The 18,334-nt window shown below is 32.5% G+C and overlaps 2 protein-coding genes and 1 long non-coding RNA gene across 10 annotated transcripts; all 3 read left to right on the forward strand.

Annotated features, from left to right (window-relative positions):
- The first annotated feature begins 3,861 nt into the window (after nt 1-3,861).
- Nucleotides 3,862-6,300, forward strand: LOC142551115 (F-box/FBD/LRR-repeat protein At5g53840-like). 6 transcript variants are annotated; one of them, XM_075660168.1, is made up of 5 exons: nt 3,866-4,031; nt 4,284-4,357; nt 4,495-5,397; nt 5,489-5,632; nt 5,717-6,300. In XM_075660168.1, exons 1-5 carry the CDS (start codon nt 4,010-4,012, stop codon nt 6,032-6,034), a joined length of 1,461 nt encoding a protein of 486 aa, XP_075516283.1. In that variant the 5' UTR covers nt 3,866-4,009; the 3' UTR covers nt 6,035-6,300. The 6 variants fall into 6 exon arrangements, with proteins under 6 accessions (XP_075516281.1, XP_075516284.1, XP_075516283.1 ...); XM_075660170.1 differs by having other exon boundaries at nt 4,559-5,397; XM_075660165.1 differs by having other exon boundaries at nt 4,438-5,397; nt 5,717-6,299.
- Nucleotides 6,301-11,492: 5,192 nt separating this feature from the next.
- Nucleotides 11,493-13,463, forward strand: LOC142551119 (uncharacterized). Of its 2 annotated transcripts, none has more exons than XR_012821498.1 (2): nt 11,493-12,536; nt 13,063-13,463. It is a non-coding gene; the product is annotated as an uncharacterized LOC142551119 (long non-coding RNA). The 2 variants fall into 2 exon arrangements; XR_012821497.1 differs by having other exon boundaries at nt 13,292-13,463.
- Nucleotides 13,464-15,903: 2,440 nt separating this feature from the next.
- On the forward strand, nt 15,904-17,037 carry LOC142550494 (uncharacterized). Of its 2 annotated transcripts, none has more exons than XR_012821396.1 (2): nt 15,904-16,495; nt 16,737-17,037. XR_012821396.1 is itself a non-coding variant. In XM_075659574.1 (2 exons), the coding sequence occupies exons 1-2, from the start codon at nt 15,983-15,985 to the stop codon at nt 16,885-16,887; spliced, it is 678 nt and encodes a 225-aa protein (XP_075515689.1). In that variant the 5' UTR covers nt 15,904-15,982; the 3' UTR covers nt 16,888-17,037. The 2 variants fall into 2 exon arrangements, 1 of the variants encoding a protein (XP_075515689.1); XM_075659574.1 differs by having other exon boundaries at nt 16,723-17,037.
- Nucleotides 17,038-18,334: the final 1,297 nt, after the last annotated feature.

The following is an 18,334-nucleotide window of genomic DNA, read 5'->3' on the forward strand; positions in this document are numbered from 1 at the left end:
TAATTAATTATATAAAATAACATTTTGTACATCACATGATTGATATACTAGTAAACAAAAATAATAACAATATAGTTAAATTTAGTTCAGTTACGTTCAGTTGAGTCAATCAGTTTTGTAATCTTCAAACGCTCAATTTGTCAAATTTTGAAATTCTAATTCCAACATGATGAATACAAAAATGATGAGTTCAAGAAATATTTTGCATATAATGAGATCAAGATGGAGAAAGTTATTCCTATTACACCTCAACAAAATGGCGTAGCTGAAAGGATGAATATGACCCTGAATGAACGTGCTACGAGTATGAGATTTAACTCTGGATTACCGAAATCATTCTATGCTGATGCTATTAACACTGCAACATATCTGATCAACGAAGGATATTCTGTACCGCTTGACTACAAAATACCTGAAGAGGTATGGAACGGCAAAGAAGTAAACCTTTCTTTCTTGAAAGTATTTGGATATTTATCCTATGTTCATATTGACTCGGCTAGTAGAACAAAGCTTGATCCGAAATCAAAGAAGTGTTTCTTCATTGGTTATAATGATAAAGAGTTTGGTTATCATTTTTGGAATGACCAAAATCGGAAGATCATTCGGAGCAGATATGTAATCTTCAATGAGAAAGTATTTTACAAGGACAAGTCAAGCATTGGAACTGGAGACGAAAGTACTGAAGTCAATAAGAATGATGAAGTCCCATCGACAGATATTCATGTGTACGAATCGAAAAGCAATAAATTCAATTTAGTCAAAATTAAATATCATGTCATCAACAGTTTCTAGCTCAGCTTCAGAAATCTCTGTCTCAACATCTTCCATGAGACACTAAACCTTCTCATCATCATTTTATTTGATGAGATCTTCAAACTAGGCTTCTCTGAATTTGAATCGGCCCATTTGCTTTTGCTCTCCCAACAACAAGCACTTTTTGACTTTCTCCTTTTTGAAAGATCTTCTTTCATCTTTGGACCTTCGTCTTTTAAAAAGTTTCTTTTCATCCCTCTTTGGCCTATTATAATCTAAAATGAAATGGTCAGTAGAATTTATGCTAGAGGCTTCTTCATTAATGGTTGGAGTTGATGTTGTGGCGGCCAGAACTTTTGTGAGTTGGGCAGTGGATGGCTCCTCTTCTGTCCTGATTCTTATCTCAAATTTGTAAGCTTTAAGGTCAACAAACAAATCATATAGCTCTAGTTTGTTGAGGTCTTTGGATTCCCTCATGGCCTCTGTCATTACATGTTATTCTCTCGGAAGTGCTCTCATTAACTTCAAAGAAATTTCACGGTTAGAATATTTTTACCGAGAGATGCAAGTTCAATAATGATAGTACTAAACCGTTCATCAAACCCATTTGAAGTTTCATCGGGCTTAATTTTGCATTATCAAACTACTGTATGGCAACTGTTAGCTTGTTCTCATTAATCTGGTCATTACTCTCATAAAGTTGAGTCAATTTCCCCCAGATCTCTTTAGTTGCACAACAAGTTTTGATTTCGCTAAATATATTTTTATCTAAAGTTTTGTAAAGGATATCCTTGGCCACGTTTTCGAGGTTGGCCTTCTTCTTGTCCTCAACCATCCACTCGAACCTGTTCTTCTCCACCATATGTGGAGCACCATCAGATAATGGAACAGCAGGATTTGCTTTTAAAATCTTCATTGGATCGTTTATGATGACATACCACATGTCATCATCTTAGGCTGCTAATGTTTCTGCATTCGGATTTTTCAATCATCGTAATATTCCTTTGAAAACATGAGAATTTTGTTAAATGATGTCATTTGAAAGTGTAGTTATCAGAGTTCAAGAAAAACCCGTTCTGATACCACTTATTAGGATCGATATAGAGTTTATGAGGGGGTGAATAAACTATTTACAAATTCTTTAAATTGTTTTTAATATTTTTAATCTGTAAAAACTATCCTCGAACAACTAGCTTTAGTGAACCACTTTAAAAGAGAGTAAGTGCAGAAACTGTTCGGTTTGACTAGTGATAAATAAATGGTTGACATTTTAACAAGAAACGGTCGAAAAACTATAATGCGAAGAAATGTAAAGTGCAAGGTTTTTAAGGATGTTTGAAGACAAAAATTTTACGTCACCCATTCTTCCACTTAGAAAATTTTCCATTAAAATACTTTGGCTTTACATCGTCTTGTTATAGCCCGCTTCAGTTAGGACTTATTAAACTGCCTAAATTGAAACTCTTTGTGACCACTTTACAAGGTCTTGACGTTTAAGAAACCCTGGTTCATCAGACAACGCAATAAATAACAATGATCCAACGACCAGCTTTGTAACGGCTTGACTTGGTTGAGATAGCACAATTTAATCCTTGAAGATCTGAATCAATCTGGTAAGCTTGTGCTTTGATTGAGCAGTGTGCAATGTGAATTGTTAAGTGTGCTCAAACTATCTGAAAACATACAGACTGTATAATTATTTAATTCAACGGCTGGAAAACTTGATTTTAGAGTTTCCGGCATTCTACATTTTGAATGTTCTGCATATTTATAGTTGAATAGCTCTAACGGTCGGATTTGTTTTTCAATGATCATCTGCACTATTTCCCAACAACATGGACAAGTCTTTTTCAATCTTTGTATATATTATTAAATGCTCTTTAATATTCTTTTTGTTTTTGTGACTTTAAGTCCATGCTAATTGAAAAGCTAATAGACCGTAGACCAAATATGTAACTTTCTGCCAATTCGAGGGTTGGTATGATAGTGTGTGATCTTTCCATTTGCAGCATTCTTCTAAACGGCTTGATTTGAAACATCTTCCTACAAATGCTCAAACTATCTATTTGTAATGCGATTGGAATGAGACGGTTTGAATATTTGCACAACATTGAATTTTAGGATTGGTCAGTTTTGTTAGATGATCTTTTGCAACTAGATTTCATAAATACAGCGATTTGAATTCTTGATGTAACGACTTGAACTCCTGAATTGATTCAGCGGTCTAAAAAATTGTTTTACATAAAAGAGAGTGATTGGATCCTGAAACAGTTCGATGTTATTTATTTTGTGAATTACAAAAACCTAAGGATAATAGAAATATTATAACAACTAGTGCATCGAAGTACGCGTTGCGTGCTTATACAATATTTTTTATAATTCATTTGATTTATATTTAAATGTGAATCAAAATGTTATTATAAAAAATAATGGGTCAACATTGTCATTTTGATATATGATTTTAAAAAAAATAAATAGAAAAAGAGAGGAAAAAATATTCTAATAAGAATTGAACCTGCAATTTGATGCTTAGAGAATAAAAACTTTAAACACTTGGCTACAAAAACTTGCTTTAAAAATATAGCACTATATATATATATATATATATATATATATATATATATATATATATATATATAATTATTAAAACAGATCGTGACACGACAAATTAATTACTGTAAACGTCTCAAACTTAATATTATAATAATATAGATTACATTATATCAAATTTTTTTAAAAATTATTCGAGCACATACGTACTAAATTTAATAATTAATCATATAAAATAACACTTTGTACATCAGACGATCGATATACTAGTAAACAAAAATAAAAAAATAGTTAAATTTCATGAAAAAATAAAAATATATATATTTTACTAAATTGTACTAGTTATGTATTTGGAGACGGAGGTATTTCGAAAAATTATTATTTAAGTTATCGAATTAATTTAACACATTGATAAGACAGATCATAAAAAATATTTTCTTACAAAATTATTAATTTGTTGATATTAAATCGAATATTAATATATCAGGTCAAAAAAAATATTATATAAAAAACTTATTAATTTATGGAATATTTACGAACAAAATTAATGTCAAACAACCCTAATGATATTGATATAACAACAGATGGGTTATGCTGACATGCCTCTTAGCCGACCGTAGGAGTTAGCAGAATATCGTGAATCTGCATCTTCCCGTTTGCGTTTTATTCATTAAAATCTCGGTTTGGTTTAGGATTTTTGTTTTTAATGTTGCGCGCTTGTATAACCGGTGAGTTTTACTTCCTTTGATGCTTTTCTGGTTTCTTTGGTGGAAATATGTTAACCACTCTGTTTGTATATGCGTCAAATCTTTTCTTGCCCAGTTGGTTCTGTTATGATTCTCTCGTTTTTGTTTTTTGACATTCCTTTGCTGGGTGTTATGTACTTCTGGTAGTAGATTGTGATGTGATTTTGGTGATTTTTTTGTACGAAATTTCGATTCTTGTGTTTCTGGGAAGTTTCTTTCTGTGGGTTCTTTCAGGAATTGCTTGTTTGGTGTTTTTATGCGGCAGATTCAGGGTTTTGGAGTACGGAACGAGGCGTCGTCGGGTGAAGGTACGATGTTGCTATCTTCAGTTGCTGTTGAAGTTCTTGTTTCTTGATCGATCAAACCTCTTACTATATGTGCTCTAAAGGTGTTTCGTGTAGTTACTCATCACAAGCATGGTATTGATGCTGATACGTTCGTAGAGGGGAGAGAAGATAGGATTAGTCAATTACCAGATGATGTGATCTCATTGATTATATCTCGATTAGATACGAGAGATGTTGTTAGGACAAGCGTGGTGTCAAGGAGATGGAAGCATGTTTACACCTTTATCTCAGAAGTCAGATTTGGTTGTTCTAGTATGTCCACTGATTCTACTCCTTGTCACTTACTCGAGGGCGAAAAGCTGAGCCAATTACAAAGGAAGTTTGTCCATGCAGTGGATGCCTTTTTGCAACATCATTCTGGTCCTAGAATAATGTACTTTGAATTGATTTGTTGTTTCCGTGGATGCATATTGGGCAGTTTTAGAAGATGGATGAATTATGTTGGCAGATTGGGAGTGAAAAGACTTGTCATTCGATATTGTTGTTATAGCCATGATCTAAAGAGAAACTACCCTCTTGTTTTACCTTCCGATTTTCTTCCTCAAACATCGTCGTTGGAGAGTATATATTTGGTGGGTGGTTCTTTCCAAATATCAAGCCAAAAAGCTCTCAAAGATCTTGATTTGACTGATGTGGCTTTCACTTCTGAGGCCGTAGAGCGCATTTTATTGAACTTTTGCAGCCTCCAGTCATTAAAATTTAAGTCTTGTACGCTCCCTTCCAAATTACATATTCATGGTCCTGATCTCCAATTGAAGAATCTGAGGCTGTTTAATTGTTCGAAGGTTGTAGAGATAGACTTGTCTGCTATAAATCTAACTACTTTTGAGTTATTTACCCATAGAATGATGACGTTGTCGTTTTCTAACGTACCGTTGCTACAAAATATACGCGTCGACATTTGCGACCACAAAGTGGCTCCTTATATATTTGGAAATGTCGCCAAAGATCTACCTCATCTTAGATGCATGTATTTTTGGACCGATGCCAGATTCTTTGAGGTGCAGTGACTCTCTTTTCACCATTTAACCATTCTTCATTTCCTTAGGAGTGAAGAGATACTTATGGAGTAGTTTCTGGATTTTGTCTCAGGCATTTGAAATAGGTGGAGTTAACAAGCTAATCCACCTCAGACAATTGGCTTTATTTTTAGAACACCAGAACAATATCGATCTGCTTGCACTTGCTACAATCCTGGATTTGTGCCCTCTTTTACACAAGTTTCATATATCGATGGTATTCATCACATATTCACGTTACTCGTTACATCACAGTGATAATTTTTTATAATGAATTGCTAACATGGCTTTATGAATGCAGCTACTGCCATCAACATTTAACGCAAAACCAGTAGAGAAGAGAGTTGTCAGGCCCCACACTCAGTTGAAAGAGGTGGATTTTAGTGGATTTCGAGGGACACAGAATGAGTATAATCTTATGTTGTATATCCTTAAAAATGCGGTCTTCCTCGAACGATTGTCAGTCTCTGTGGATGCTATATACTACCATGTAAATCTCGAAGGATGGCATCGTACTACACATTGTAGTCAATTGGATTACAAGAAGATACGAAGAATTGTTCGCGAGCGGTTGCAAAGAGAGATCATTTCTAAGGATGTTGAGATTAATATCGTGTAAGAAACCATAGCAAATCCATTTATAATTTAGAAGTCAAGTTAAACATTTCTACAGGTATTTCTCCTTCAAACAGCTAAACTAGAGACCAGGTAGCATTAAACTGATAAATAACACACTGACAACTAACTACACTTGGAGAAATTGATTTCTCCTTCACACATGACATATATCATGTGTCAAGTATGTGTTCATCCGTAATTTTTCTTGTTCCAAGCAAAAAAATTTGGGCTGGACTCCTCAATTGATGTGCCGGCGATCATGAATATTTTTTTCGCTGAATATATCGTTTGTAATTTGAAAAAGATCTCTTCAATTTATTTATATTTATCACAATATGTACGTCTTTGATTATTATATGTTTTTTATTTATGAAAATTATCCAATCATATATTTTTTATTACTCTATTAATCAATTTGTTCGTAATTATTGTTGCTGATTTTGTAACAATTTAACGGATTCATTCTTATTTAATTTAGTTAATTAACTAGCAAAATACATAAAATTATTGATTGATCAAATATACACGTACTTTATTAAACTATTAAGAAAGAGAATAAAAGTAGAAAGATATATCACTTATATAAGAATGTCTTTGTGCCGGAAGAAATGGCTCGACACAATATGTCTGAAGCAAAAGATTATGTCTTTGCTGATTTATTAGAAGATGCAAAAACTCCTCTTTTATCTGGTTGTACTACTTACACAAAGTTGTAAGCAATCATCACATTATATAATCACAAGTTTATTAATGGTTACACTGGCAATAGTTTCAATGAGCTCTTTAAGATATTAGCTAACATGCTTCAGGATCGTTGTTTCTTAAGTAATGAAATGTTGTTACAAAAGTAACATAAGAAAACATTTGCTGAATGGCTATCAAAACATGCCCATGTTAACTCTTCAAGACGAATTCAATAGCTAGCTCATGGTTCGAGAAAGCAAGTTACAAGTTATGCAGATTATATTATAAATGGACATTGGTTACACAATTGATGTTGGAAGGTCGACCTAAGATAATGGTGTTTCCATTGAAGCCGGTATTGTTTATCAATCTAATGCTAATGATTATTCACATACAGTAAGAAAACTATATCATACTATAGGATTATATGGGATATTGTTTTGCTAGACTTCTATCTTTCAAAGTTCCGGTTTTTAGGTGCAATTGGGCCAATCATGGAACGTGTATCAAAGTTGAAGATGGTTTTACACTCGTCAACTTACACCAAAGAATTATAACTTTTGAAAGTGGTCCTTCCATTTTTGCATCACAAGCAAAACAAGTATTCTATTCTAGGAAAATGATGAGTCAAATTGTTATGTGTTGCTAAAAGCGCCATCTCGAGGTATTCATAACATGAATATGGTTGAAGATGATTCCTATATGTCATCAACACCTCTGGATGTGTTCCGACTTGAGATTAACAATACTTATAAAGAACCGTATGCAAGGAATGAGTTTGACAGAATTGATGTGACTGAGACATGACTGAAATTTTCATTTGTAGATTTTATAGTTATTTATTTTGATTGATAAATGTTCTTTGCAAGTTACATAAATCTTTATTTATTGTTGCAATAAATTTGTCAGTTTATTTTCAGCGATGTATAATGTCATATTTGATCAAGCCATTACATAGCACTGAAGACATGACTAAAATGAGAAAAATTTGTAACAAAGCTTCTGGAGATGAAATTCAGGTTATATTATATTGTTTATATTTTAAATCTTTGTTTATTTTAATAAAGTACACTTGTACATTTCAATATATCTTTTTGCTATTTTACAGGAAAATATAGCTAGTAGTTTATAAAGAATGAATTCTAACAATTCAGCTAATTCATCACAAGATTTGCATGGTAAAGAAATGATTAATGACAAAAAAACTAATAAGAAAAAAGGACGGGGTGCATCAAAGTTGAAAATGATTAGTGGCTAAGACAAGCGCAAAGAGGTGGAGCGTAATGAGTTAGGACAGCCGATTGAAGATAATTCATTTAAGTATGCTTCTTTTCTAGGTTGCACGATAAAGGAATTTGTGCTATATACGTTGGATGGATGGAATGATATAGACGAAGAATTGAAGGATAGGATGTGGAGTTGTCTTCTGGTATCTTCAGCCACTAAATATTTCATTTCCATTTTTATAATAAATTGTTGACATATTTTCGTGTTTCTATGTACATAAGACTTATAAAGTTGAGGATTGAGAAAAGAAATCAATTTTTTAAAAGTTAGCTAAATTGTGGCACGATAGAAAATCTTAACTGCAAATATTTGTACGAAAAGCTAATATAAGTCAAGTGGCTTCACAAAATCTCAGTCTTTTGAAGCCCGAATTTATTGGCCAAAATCAGTGGGACTTGTTTGTAAAGAGGACACTATCACCTACTTTTCAAGTAAGTATTTATAGGTGAAACAATAACTAAATTGATTATTAAAGAGTTGGTGATATTCTCTTCATACAACTAGAAGCTGAATTTATTGAGCATGAAAAATTAATAATCATGTTGCATTTGAATGTGTTTTTCACATTATGATCTGAACCAAGAAAGCTACTGTTGCACTGCTCTACATTGGATTTGACCAGAATATTATAAGCTAGCTCTTTATGGAAAAAATAATTGATTTACTACCCTTAGAGCCATCCCTTGTTAAATCAACACATATTGGAGCACATGTGGCACCACCTTCACCAGTTGGCTGCAAAATTAAATAGTTGGCAACTTAGAATTTGAAAAATAATAGTCAACTATAAAATATTTCAATAGATACAATAAAGTATATTCCTTCCAAACATGAACTTCAGGTGAAACATTGCGATAGACCTAGAATTAGTGTCGGTTTAGTAGCTGATGCTTTTTCAGCATTGGTGTTGGTTCAACAATGTATTAATGTGTTTTCCTTTTGTTGTAATTAATGTCTTGGTTTTGTTATATCTCAGGAAAAGAGTGCAAGATTTAGAGCAACGAGGATAAAACAAGACCACATTCACATAGTGAGCCGTAGAGGTTATGCTTGTTTGACTCACATTATGATAAATATTATTTTTTGATATTTTCTAATTTAATTAATAAGTAATGATGTATATACATCTTTTTGAATTTATATATTTCTATAATTAAGAAAAAGACAACTCCGGTAGATACAAAAGTTACAAGATCGCAAGTTTGTATTGAAGGGCACAAGGAAAAAAAATTTGGAATCTAGTACTCAATTTGTCGGAGAGAAAATTTTAATAGAATTATCTCCTTTTTATTTGCAAAAGTTCATAAGAAAAAATGGGCAACCTAAATTTGTTATTTTCTCAGAAATTATGTCTACTTGATCTCAGAATACAACAAACAATTAGCCTTGTGCTTGGTAATGAAGCTTAGGGTAGAGTGCGTGAGATGGGCTTTGGAGTTACATCATCGAAAGTTGAAGCTTATGTGAAACAAAATGGCACTGTTCAATGGTGCATAACCTTCAACAAGAAATGCTAGAAATGAGGTCTATGCTTTTAATAGTATGAGACGACAAAATCAACAAGAACATAGTAATTAAACAACATATATAAAATAAGTTTGATATATTGTACACTTAAATGCTTTTGGATTATCATGATGACATTGCTTGACACAATTTATTTGTAAACTTAGTTTGTTAGTGGTGGTATTGGTAGTGGTATTGAGAATGAAGTTGGTTGCAATAGTGATCTCAATAGAGGTGCCAAAAAAGTTGTGATTCTGATAATGTTAACAAATATCTTGCTACAGTTCAGAAACTATCTTAAAATTATGCATTTCTAAACTACAATTTTTTTACAAAGTAATCATCGAAGAGTAAATAATTTTGTATTGTTTATTTACAGTCAAATTTGAAGAATATGAGTCGTGGAGATATATGTCCTATTATTAAATGTAAGCTGCTTCATTGGTGTGTTGATAGATTAATTGTTGCAGAAGGTAGAATGACATCTACAGATACAAACACAAAAGTGCATCACATTGTTCTTGGTGGACCTTATTAGAAAGTTTGGGTTGATAAGGTTTTGGTAGAGAAGGTGGATCTAATTCGACCAAATGATGAAATGCAGTTTCTCGGTGATGCAATAGGAAGCAATGCACATGGTTATCTAAATTTGTAGCATTGTTTTGTAATAGATTTTGTATCTTGATTTAGATCTTGAGACATTCTGTTTTGGTATTATGATGAAAAATAATGACTTTTATTAATTTGGCTTGTGGATTAGACTTAAATTTGCAATAAATTTATTGTAAAATTTTCATTTTCGTTTTTGTGAATGACATTGAATTTTTTTGTACAAATTTGATTTCAACGGTATGCAAATGTACACTGTTGATGTGCTTATCCACAACATGCAGTGTAGCGCTGTCGATGATATTTGCTACAACGTGCAGTGTGCGCTATAGATTCTTGTATCCGGGACATATAATGCGCGGTGTAGATACCGTTATCCGCAACATGTGTTATGTGTTGTCGATTCTTGTATCCACAGCGTGCAGTGCGCGTTGTCGACGCTATTTTCCCCAGCATGCATTGTGCGCTGTCAATACCTACGACTTTCAACAACTTTTAATTGTGCAACATGCAATGTACGCTGCAAAAAGTCATTTATGTTGTAGTATATTATGTTATTCTATTTTGAATATGAATCTCATTTTGTCTTATGTGGATCTCTGGTTCGTTTTTTGTAACTAATTTTATTAATCAATAAAATATCGTTTCTAAAAAAGGAACATTTCAGTTTTATGAACATTAAACTTGATTTATCAGTTTATTTTATGAATGAGGCATTTTAATTATTTTAAAAAAGAAAATTTTAAATTTTTCCGCAAATTTTCAAACACGAATTTTCGGGCCATTATAAAATATATTATCGTCGTCTCACATTATATTGATTAAAAATGAAACTTTTAAACAGTTTCTAGCGATTTCAATGGACTCCTAAAGTAACTTGTGTTAATCATTTTCGTAAAGAAAATACGGATACGAGTTAGTTTCTATAAAAGTTCATTGTGTAATAGTGCAAGCACGGACCTGACTCCGAGAAATGACATAATCGTATCAAAATGAGTTAACAATCAAAATTAATTATGTTATCTTTATCTTTCAATTGATTAGTTCTTCGTCGTCTCATCCATAAGCTTCACATAAATTAAAATTAATATAGTGTTCTAGTGATATCTTTATTGCTCTCTAACGATAGTGTTCTAGTGATATCTTTAACACATAATATTGGTACATATATATTTTGAATTTGATTTAAAAATGCATATGAGTAGGGTTATTCTGAGTAATTCACAAAGCATCTAGTTTGATAAATCAAAATTCGACATCCGAAGGTGCTTCAATTAAAACAAAAAATAATAAATGCAGCTGGATTCAAATCGGGTATTAATTCCAGAGGCCCCAATTCAATCACAGATTCCAGCTTCAACTGATTGGTACAAGCCCTAACCTTTTGCTTGACTTTGGATTAACTACAAATTTTTTTTGAAAGTTATTGTTTTATGTCTCGTTCAGATATTTTTATTGCTGGAAAAGGTCCGGATTTGATTTTTATTTTTTGCTCAAGTATGGTTGTTTCTATATTTATATTTGTATTTGTGGGTTTTTTTTTCGATTTTTATCTACTTTGATTCTGTTTTTTTTGTTTACCCGTTGTAAGTTATTTTTCTATGATAGTACGTACTTATACATGCTTGCAAAATACAGTGAATTGAATTTTTGGTATGATTATTTATATGCGAGAAGAGACATGGAGCATGGAGATGAGTTTTAATTTATGCAAGATAATGAGGAGTCCTAGTTATTTACACCTGGGAGAAATTTTTTACTATTAATAGGTATAAGGTGTGATTCCTTAACTTGATAATTGGAACTTAGATGCACATATTTGATTCCATTTTAACTAGTTTTTTTAAATCGGAACGTGCTGCTATATGTTTGACTAGTTTTCTACAATCGTGGTTTGCACAGGATTGGACCTGGGGCATGAGATTCACTCTTTTTTGTCATGATTAGTTCCTGGGGATAGAGTTCCTCCTTTTTATTCTTTCACTTGGTTGACTATAGTTTCAATTTTTGTGCTTTTTTATAGTTGTTTCCAAATATTTGTCCTACTTGTAGAAAATAAATTTGCTTTCGTGGTTCTTGAAGAAATTTTGACGAAGAGATCAGTTTCGAGTGCTTTATAAGTGGAACGTGCAGTTAAATGTTTAGCTTGCATTTAACACTTCGAACAAATAGTTTCTCGTAAATGAGGTGGTGAATTAACGACCGTGGTTGCATGCGAGACACGGTTGAAGTATTCTTAGTGACATGACTGCATTATGAAATTACTCGTATGTTAGTTTGTTTCGGAAACGAAGGATAAAATGGGTAACCTTTAGTTCTATTCCCATCCATTATTTCCATTTTGAAGCTCTGAAGCAATCTGTCTTTGGAGTGAGAATTTACGGAAGCATCATTGGCCTGGCCTTATGAACTTTGTGGTAAGTTTTTCTTTGATTTTAAGTTCTATAATACGTAATTTGCTGTGAAGAATGAGATGCAAACTGAGATTTAGAAATGTTGAGGTCTCTTGTTGTTTACATTCTAGTTTTCCAGAAAAGCGAGCATGTTCCACAAGTTTGCAATCATAACACTGTTTTATTCTACATCTTTTCCTTGGTTGTAGAGATGTGTCTATTTTCTTGAGGGGGTGTGCATATATGTTTATAATTCTACTTTATTTTACCCATTTGAATTTGCCAATGTATATGAGATAAGATACATAAACATAACCACAGATGCTATAATTGAAAATATCAAATTCCTTAAAGAACTGTTTAGTTTCCATTTTCCTATTACGATTTGGCACTACATTTGGATTCCATCACAAGCAAATTTTTCGTTTTAGTTGTTTGGTTTAAAAGTTATGCCGCACGAAAGTACACTGTTTATCCATGTCTTGCAGCTTTATAATGTTTTATCATGCTGAGGGTTCATGTTGGTTTCTATCGTATTGCTGTGCTTCAGGGGCATTGTCTTTGTTTCAAGCACTTTTCATGTTTTGTCTCTTGATAGCATTATAAAATTATTCTGTGGCTAATCTTGATTATTCAATATTGGAAACACCCGTGTCCTGTGTTGCTGAAGGTATAGTGATGCTGAACCTTGATTATAAAGGCCATCAATCAGAAATTCAATTCTTAAATTTTTAAAAATTTGGAGTGTCGTGCTTATCATGTGTTACGAGTGATTTTAGGGAGTTTGAAGAGTAAAGGATTTCCGAAGATTATAATTTGTAATGGAGCAGAAAGGAAATGGACAGTCGCCGGGTATTGGGGTCTTGGGTAGCTTTGCTCAGATGCCATATGGCATGATGTCATATCCGGCCAACCAAATGGCTGGAACCTCTTCTCCAGCACCGGTTGGATTGATTCAATCGTCCCAAGCTGGTGGTCTTTCTGCCTCTCCAGCTCAGATGGCACATCATCATCTCGCCTACCAGCACATACATCATTAGCAGCAGCAACAATTGCAACAGCAACTCCAAATTTTTTGGCCTAGCTGTTATGAAGACATTGATCAGGTAACCGACTTTAAGAGCCATAGCCTGCCGCTGGCTAGAATCAAGAAGATAATGAAAGCTAATGAAGATGTTAGAATGATCTCAGCTGAAGCACTTGTTATCTTTGCACGAGCCCGTAGATTCTTAAGCAGGTTTGGTCTCCACATAATTTCTAGTTTCTGAGCCATCTAGAAACCCAAGTTCTGTTAATTGCTCTTCCTGGCTTATTCTCTTGATATTTGTCGTTATCAATTCAATTTCGTAATTTCAAATGTATTTTGTAACTAATTCGTCTCTTATTAATCTTTTCCTATTTTCACTTATTGATTTGTCTTTTTCTTATTTTTCACTAACCATGCTATTTTTTAAATTTATATTATTTACACAAATGTATGAACTGACTCTAAATAAAAAATTGTACGGAATTTATGATTACTAATAAAATATTTTCAAATGCTATCATTATCCAAAAAGTTTCATTGATTCTTTCATTTTTTTGTTAAAATTAATAATTTTAAATAGGATATGTTAAAATTAAAAGTTATGATAATCTTATATTCATAGTATATATAAAAAAACTTTATTAAATTCTATAAATACACGAAAAATATATTTATTTAATGTTGTTTTTGTATGTTTAAGTACATAAAATATTCTCTTGTCGAATGTAGGAGTGATATAAAAATACCGAATTTTTCGGTATTTCGAGATTACCATATCGAAAATATCGAATTTTTAGTGTAATGAAGATTTCAGTTTTCGGTATGACAACGGTATGAAATTTAAAAATTTCGCTATATAGTGGAATACCGAAATAATATATAAAATATATAATATTTAAACAATAAATTTATAAAAATTTTAAAAAGTTTTTTTAGTATAAAATGATATATAAAGTTACGGTACAGAAATATCGGTATACTATACAATTTCGATATAATCAATATGTTAATTATATGTACCGATATCTATATAAAATTTTTCTTATACCGTAATCTTCGGTACGATATACAGTATAAAATTTTCGGTACGGTACGACATACCCACATAATCGAATGTAATGTATATGTTCATCTATCATAATGAGAAATTAATAATTAATTATGCGGATTCTTATTTTTATATTGTTACATAATATTTTCCATAAAAATGATTTTTAAGATAGACAACATATTACAAAAGTTGAAACACGATATAATCATAAAAATATCATATTCTTTCATCCACCTCATATGAATCCACCTCATATGATTAAAAATTCAGATTTCGTATTTTTTATTGAATGTGAATGCGAATGCATAACAATGTAAAAATATAAAAGCCACAAGCCAAAGTTTTCATTTCTTCATATGCACAAGCAAGCTATTTTCAAAAAATTTCTTAAAAAATATATTCTAAAATATGTTTATAATTTTTTATTGTCGTGATAATTGGGATCTCATTTTTAATTTGTCATTCTATATATGTATTGTTCATATAAAACCAAGAGCTTCCTTGTTATTTATATGGCACAACCAGGTGCACCACCAGTTGGCACTCCAGAGATGTTCTTGGGGAAGCCTGTGGATCCTGCTCTCCTTAAATGGGTCAGCCAATGTGGCCGCAACAACCTCCACTGCCTGCAGATTCGCAAGCAGGTTTGGTATCCACATAATTTCTAGTTTGTGCGCCATCTAGAAACCCAAGTTCTGTTAATTGCTCTTCCTGGCTCCTAATGTTTGTTGCTATCAATTCAATTTTGTAATTTCAAATGTATTTTGTAACTAATTTGTAATATATGTATCATTTTCCATTCTTATTTTCTTCTTCTCTTTCTTTCTCCTCTTTTATTAATCTTTTCCCATTTTCACTTATTCATTTGTCTTTTTCTTATTTTTCACTAACCTTACTATTTTTTAAATTTATATTATTTACACAAATGTGTGAACTGATTCTAAATAAAAAATTACACGGAATTTATGATTATTAATAAAATATTTTCAAGTGCTATCATTATTCAAAAAGCAATATTGATTCATTCATTCTTTTGTTAAAATCAATAATTTTAAAATGGAAATTTGAAAATTAAAAGTTACGATAACTTATATTTATCGTATTATATAAAATAAATTTATTAAATGCTATAGATACATGATAAATTTTTAGACTTTACAAAACCAATGTTCGGAAAAATGCAAAAGACATCTATTTGTTTAAAAAGAAGTAATATTACATATTAAAAAAATACATATTGTTGCAAGAGAAAAAAAAAAAAGAATAAAATATAAAAAACTTTTTGATGTTGCTCAAAAAAAGATTCCCGATATGGGTTTTGAATCCCTGCATATAAAGTAAAGGGGAGTTAACCTAATTTCATATTTTCCCCACTCTCTCTAAACTCTTACGATGGATAAAGAAATAATCCCTTCAACCAAGAAGAAATACTATGATCTCGTGATGAGTAAATCTGAAAACTCTGGTTGTGAAATCAAAATTCCACGGAAGGTTGAGAACCCCGGTGAAAATGTGGAGAATTCTGGAGGTAATCATGTCAATTCTGGCCCCGTGAATTCTGTAGTCCAGAATATTCGGATTAATTCTCAAGCCTCTGGTATCCGGATCCAGAATATTCGGATTAATTCTCAAGATTCTGGTATCCGGATCGTTAATCATGTGAATTCTTGCCCCGTAAATTCGGTAGTCCAGAATATTCAGATTGGAGGCCAGAATAGCCGTGTCTCCAGTGGTGGTGGTGGTTTTGGAGAAGCAGCGGTGAATATATTGGATGGAATCGTCGCAATAGTTTACTGCACTACGGTTGTTTACTTAGCTTTGAAGTTCGGCCAGGGGGTCGACAGGTGGAAAAAAGATGGTTTCTCAATAAAGTTCGAACCCAAAATAATTTGGGTTCGAGGCAAGGTAAATAGATATCTCCGAAGAAAAAATCTTTTTTCCAAGTTTTTGGTTTCTAGTTACGTGTTAGGCGAAAAGATTTCGAAATTGGAATTTTTCGATTGGAGGCGAGGTAAATAGATATCTCTGAATAAAAAGATATATGGGATTATTTGTAGTTTTTGGTTTCTAGTTACTTGTTGGGTAAAAAGATTTGGAAATTGACTTTTCGAAAAATATTAATTTGTTTCTAGCAAGTTTTTTTTAGGGAAAAGGAAGATGTAGATGAGGAAGTTCGAGTTCTTACTGAAATCAATGGAGAAAATACAAAAGACATTGCCAAGCTTCACGCTCCAGTACCTTTATTTATCTGCTATGAGATTCTGGATTATGATTCGGCTGTCTTGCGTATTTTGTGATCATCTACTCTCTTTTATTTTGGATTCAGGCTCATATGTCTATGAAGAATGAAAGAAACTTGAGTCACTTTTTTTTTTTTTTTTTTTTGCAATATATGCCTCTTCTTTTGGAACAAATATTTCTCAAAGAATCTTAGAATCAATTATCAATATCATGCCTTCTAATCATATGCTCAAGAACAGCGCATCATGCACCCGCATGTCTGTGTGAGTCTGTGCATGTGTGTTTTATATGAGTAATCTAATTCCTTTTTTTTTTCCCAACCTAAATCATCTTTTTCAGTTTGCGCTATTGAGATTATACGGATTGATAACGAGTTGCGACTAGCAATATTAACCTACAGACAGATGTTGAAGGAATATAAATAAAATTGACCAATCAACTTGACTGATAAAAAAACAAATAATGTGATGGGCTGAATTTTCACTAGAAGTTTGGTTTGCCCCAACTTCATGGAGGTATCTTTTCCTATCAATTAACCATACAAAGAACCTACTAAACCAAACTTAGAGTTGAATGCATGAAGAAAAACTGATAAATTCCCTGCAAGACAAACTAATTACATTATATCAACAGCACTATTGATATAACTGAGCCTTTTAACTCATAATAATGCTACTTCCATATAAGACAGATAAAAAAATAAAAAATATTTTTCCATGGTTACTTATGTGACCTCTAACTCCAGCATTGTTGATCAAAACGTCCATTCTTCCAAATGCATCCCAAGCGATCTGCACCGACGGCAGATCAACTTTAATCGCTCTGGGTTGATCTCGGCTCGACGAGCCGAGCCCATTATTGATCTCAGTACACAACGATTAATTGTAACCGGTCGACACGCCGAGCCGCGGCTATAATTCTGCAGCCGGCTTTGGCCAAGTCCAGACAGAAGTCTCGGCCAATTCCGGACTACGCCCCGGTCACCATCGCCACCTTGTTATCCAGCCGAAGCCATGGCTCCAAGGTGTCGTGATTTCAGGTGCATAGTTAAAGGAAAGCTTTTGTCATTTACAGTATATTATCTCATAAATATCACATACATACAATATTCCGTTTTCCAGTGAAAAAGGGTTACTACTTGTACCAATGAATTCTTCCATTAGTAGAACTAGTAAGCACAACAACAAAGATGAAACAATAGAACAGGCTATGGTCGTAAATCAATTAGACATGCTTACTATGTTATTGTAGTGCATTTTGAATTTAGTTTACCCCTATATGTTTTATTGTAATTTCATGTAAAAGAATGAATATACCAATTCTTTCCTCTCTGACACTTGCTATTTCTACTGTTCAAGTGAAGATACCACCTTTTCTTTGTTGGGGGTGCCTAACATAGATTGATGGCAATTTTATCACTCCCCTGTTTAGTTCGTTGGGAAAATTAAAAAAGAAGCAGCAAAATATCGATGTGCTAATAATTTGAAAGGTTGCAACTTGTCT

Source organism: Primulina tabacum, chromosome 7, assembly GCF_025594145.1.
Source record: "Primulina tabacum isolate GXHZ01 chromosome 7, ASM2559414v2, whole genome shotgun sequence".
In the NCBI taxonomy this organism is placed as follows: Eukaryota; Viridiplantae; Streptophyta; class Magnoliopsida; order Lamiales; family Gesneriaceae; genus Primulina; species Primulina tabacum.

What these genes read in the sequence shown, in the direction of transcription:
- LOC142551115 (XM_075660165.1), top strand. Translation starts at nt 4,010, where the DNA reads ATGTTGCGCGCTTGTATAACCG. An exon ending in GTTGCGCGCTTGTATAACCG is followed by an intron (nt 4,032 to 4,283) that starts GTGAGTTTTACT and finishes GGGTTCTTTCAG; the next exon opens with GAATTGCTTGTTTGGTGTTT. An exon ending in CCGATGCCAGATTCTTTGAG is followed by an intron (nt 5,398 to 5,488) that starts GTGCAGTGACTC and finishes ATTTTGTCTCAG; the next exon opens with GCATTTGAAATAGGTGGAGT.
- LOC142550494 (XM_075659574.1), top strand. Translation starts at nt 15,983, where the DNA reads ATGGATAAAGAAATAATCCCTTCAACCAAGAAGAAATACTATGATCTC. An exon ending in TAATTTGGGTTCGAGGCAAG is followed by an intron (nt 16,496 to 16,722) that starts GTAAATAGATAT and finishes ATTTGTTTCTAG; the next exon opens with CAAGTTTTTTTTAGGGAAAA.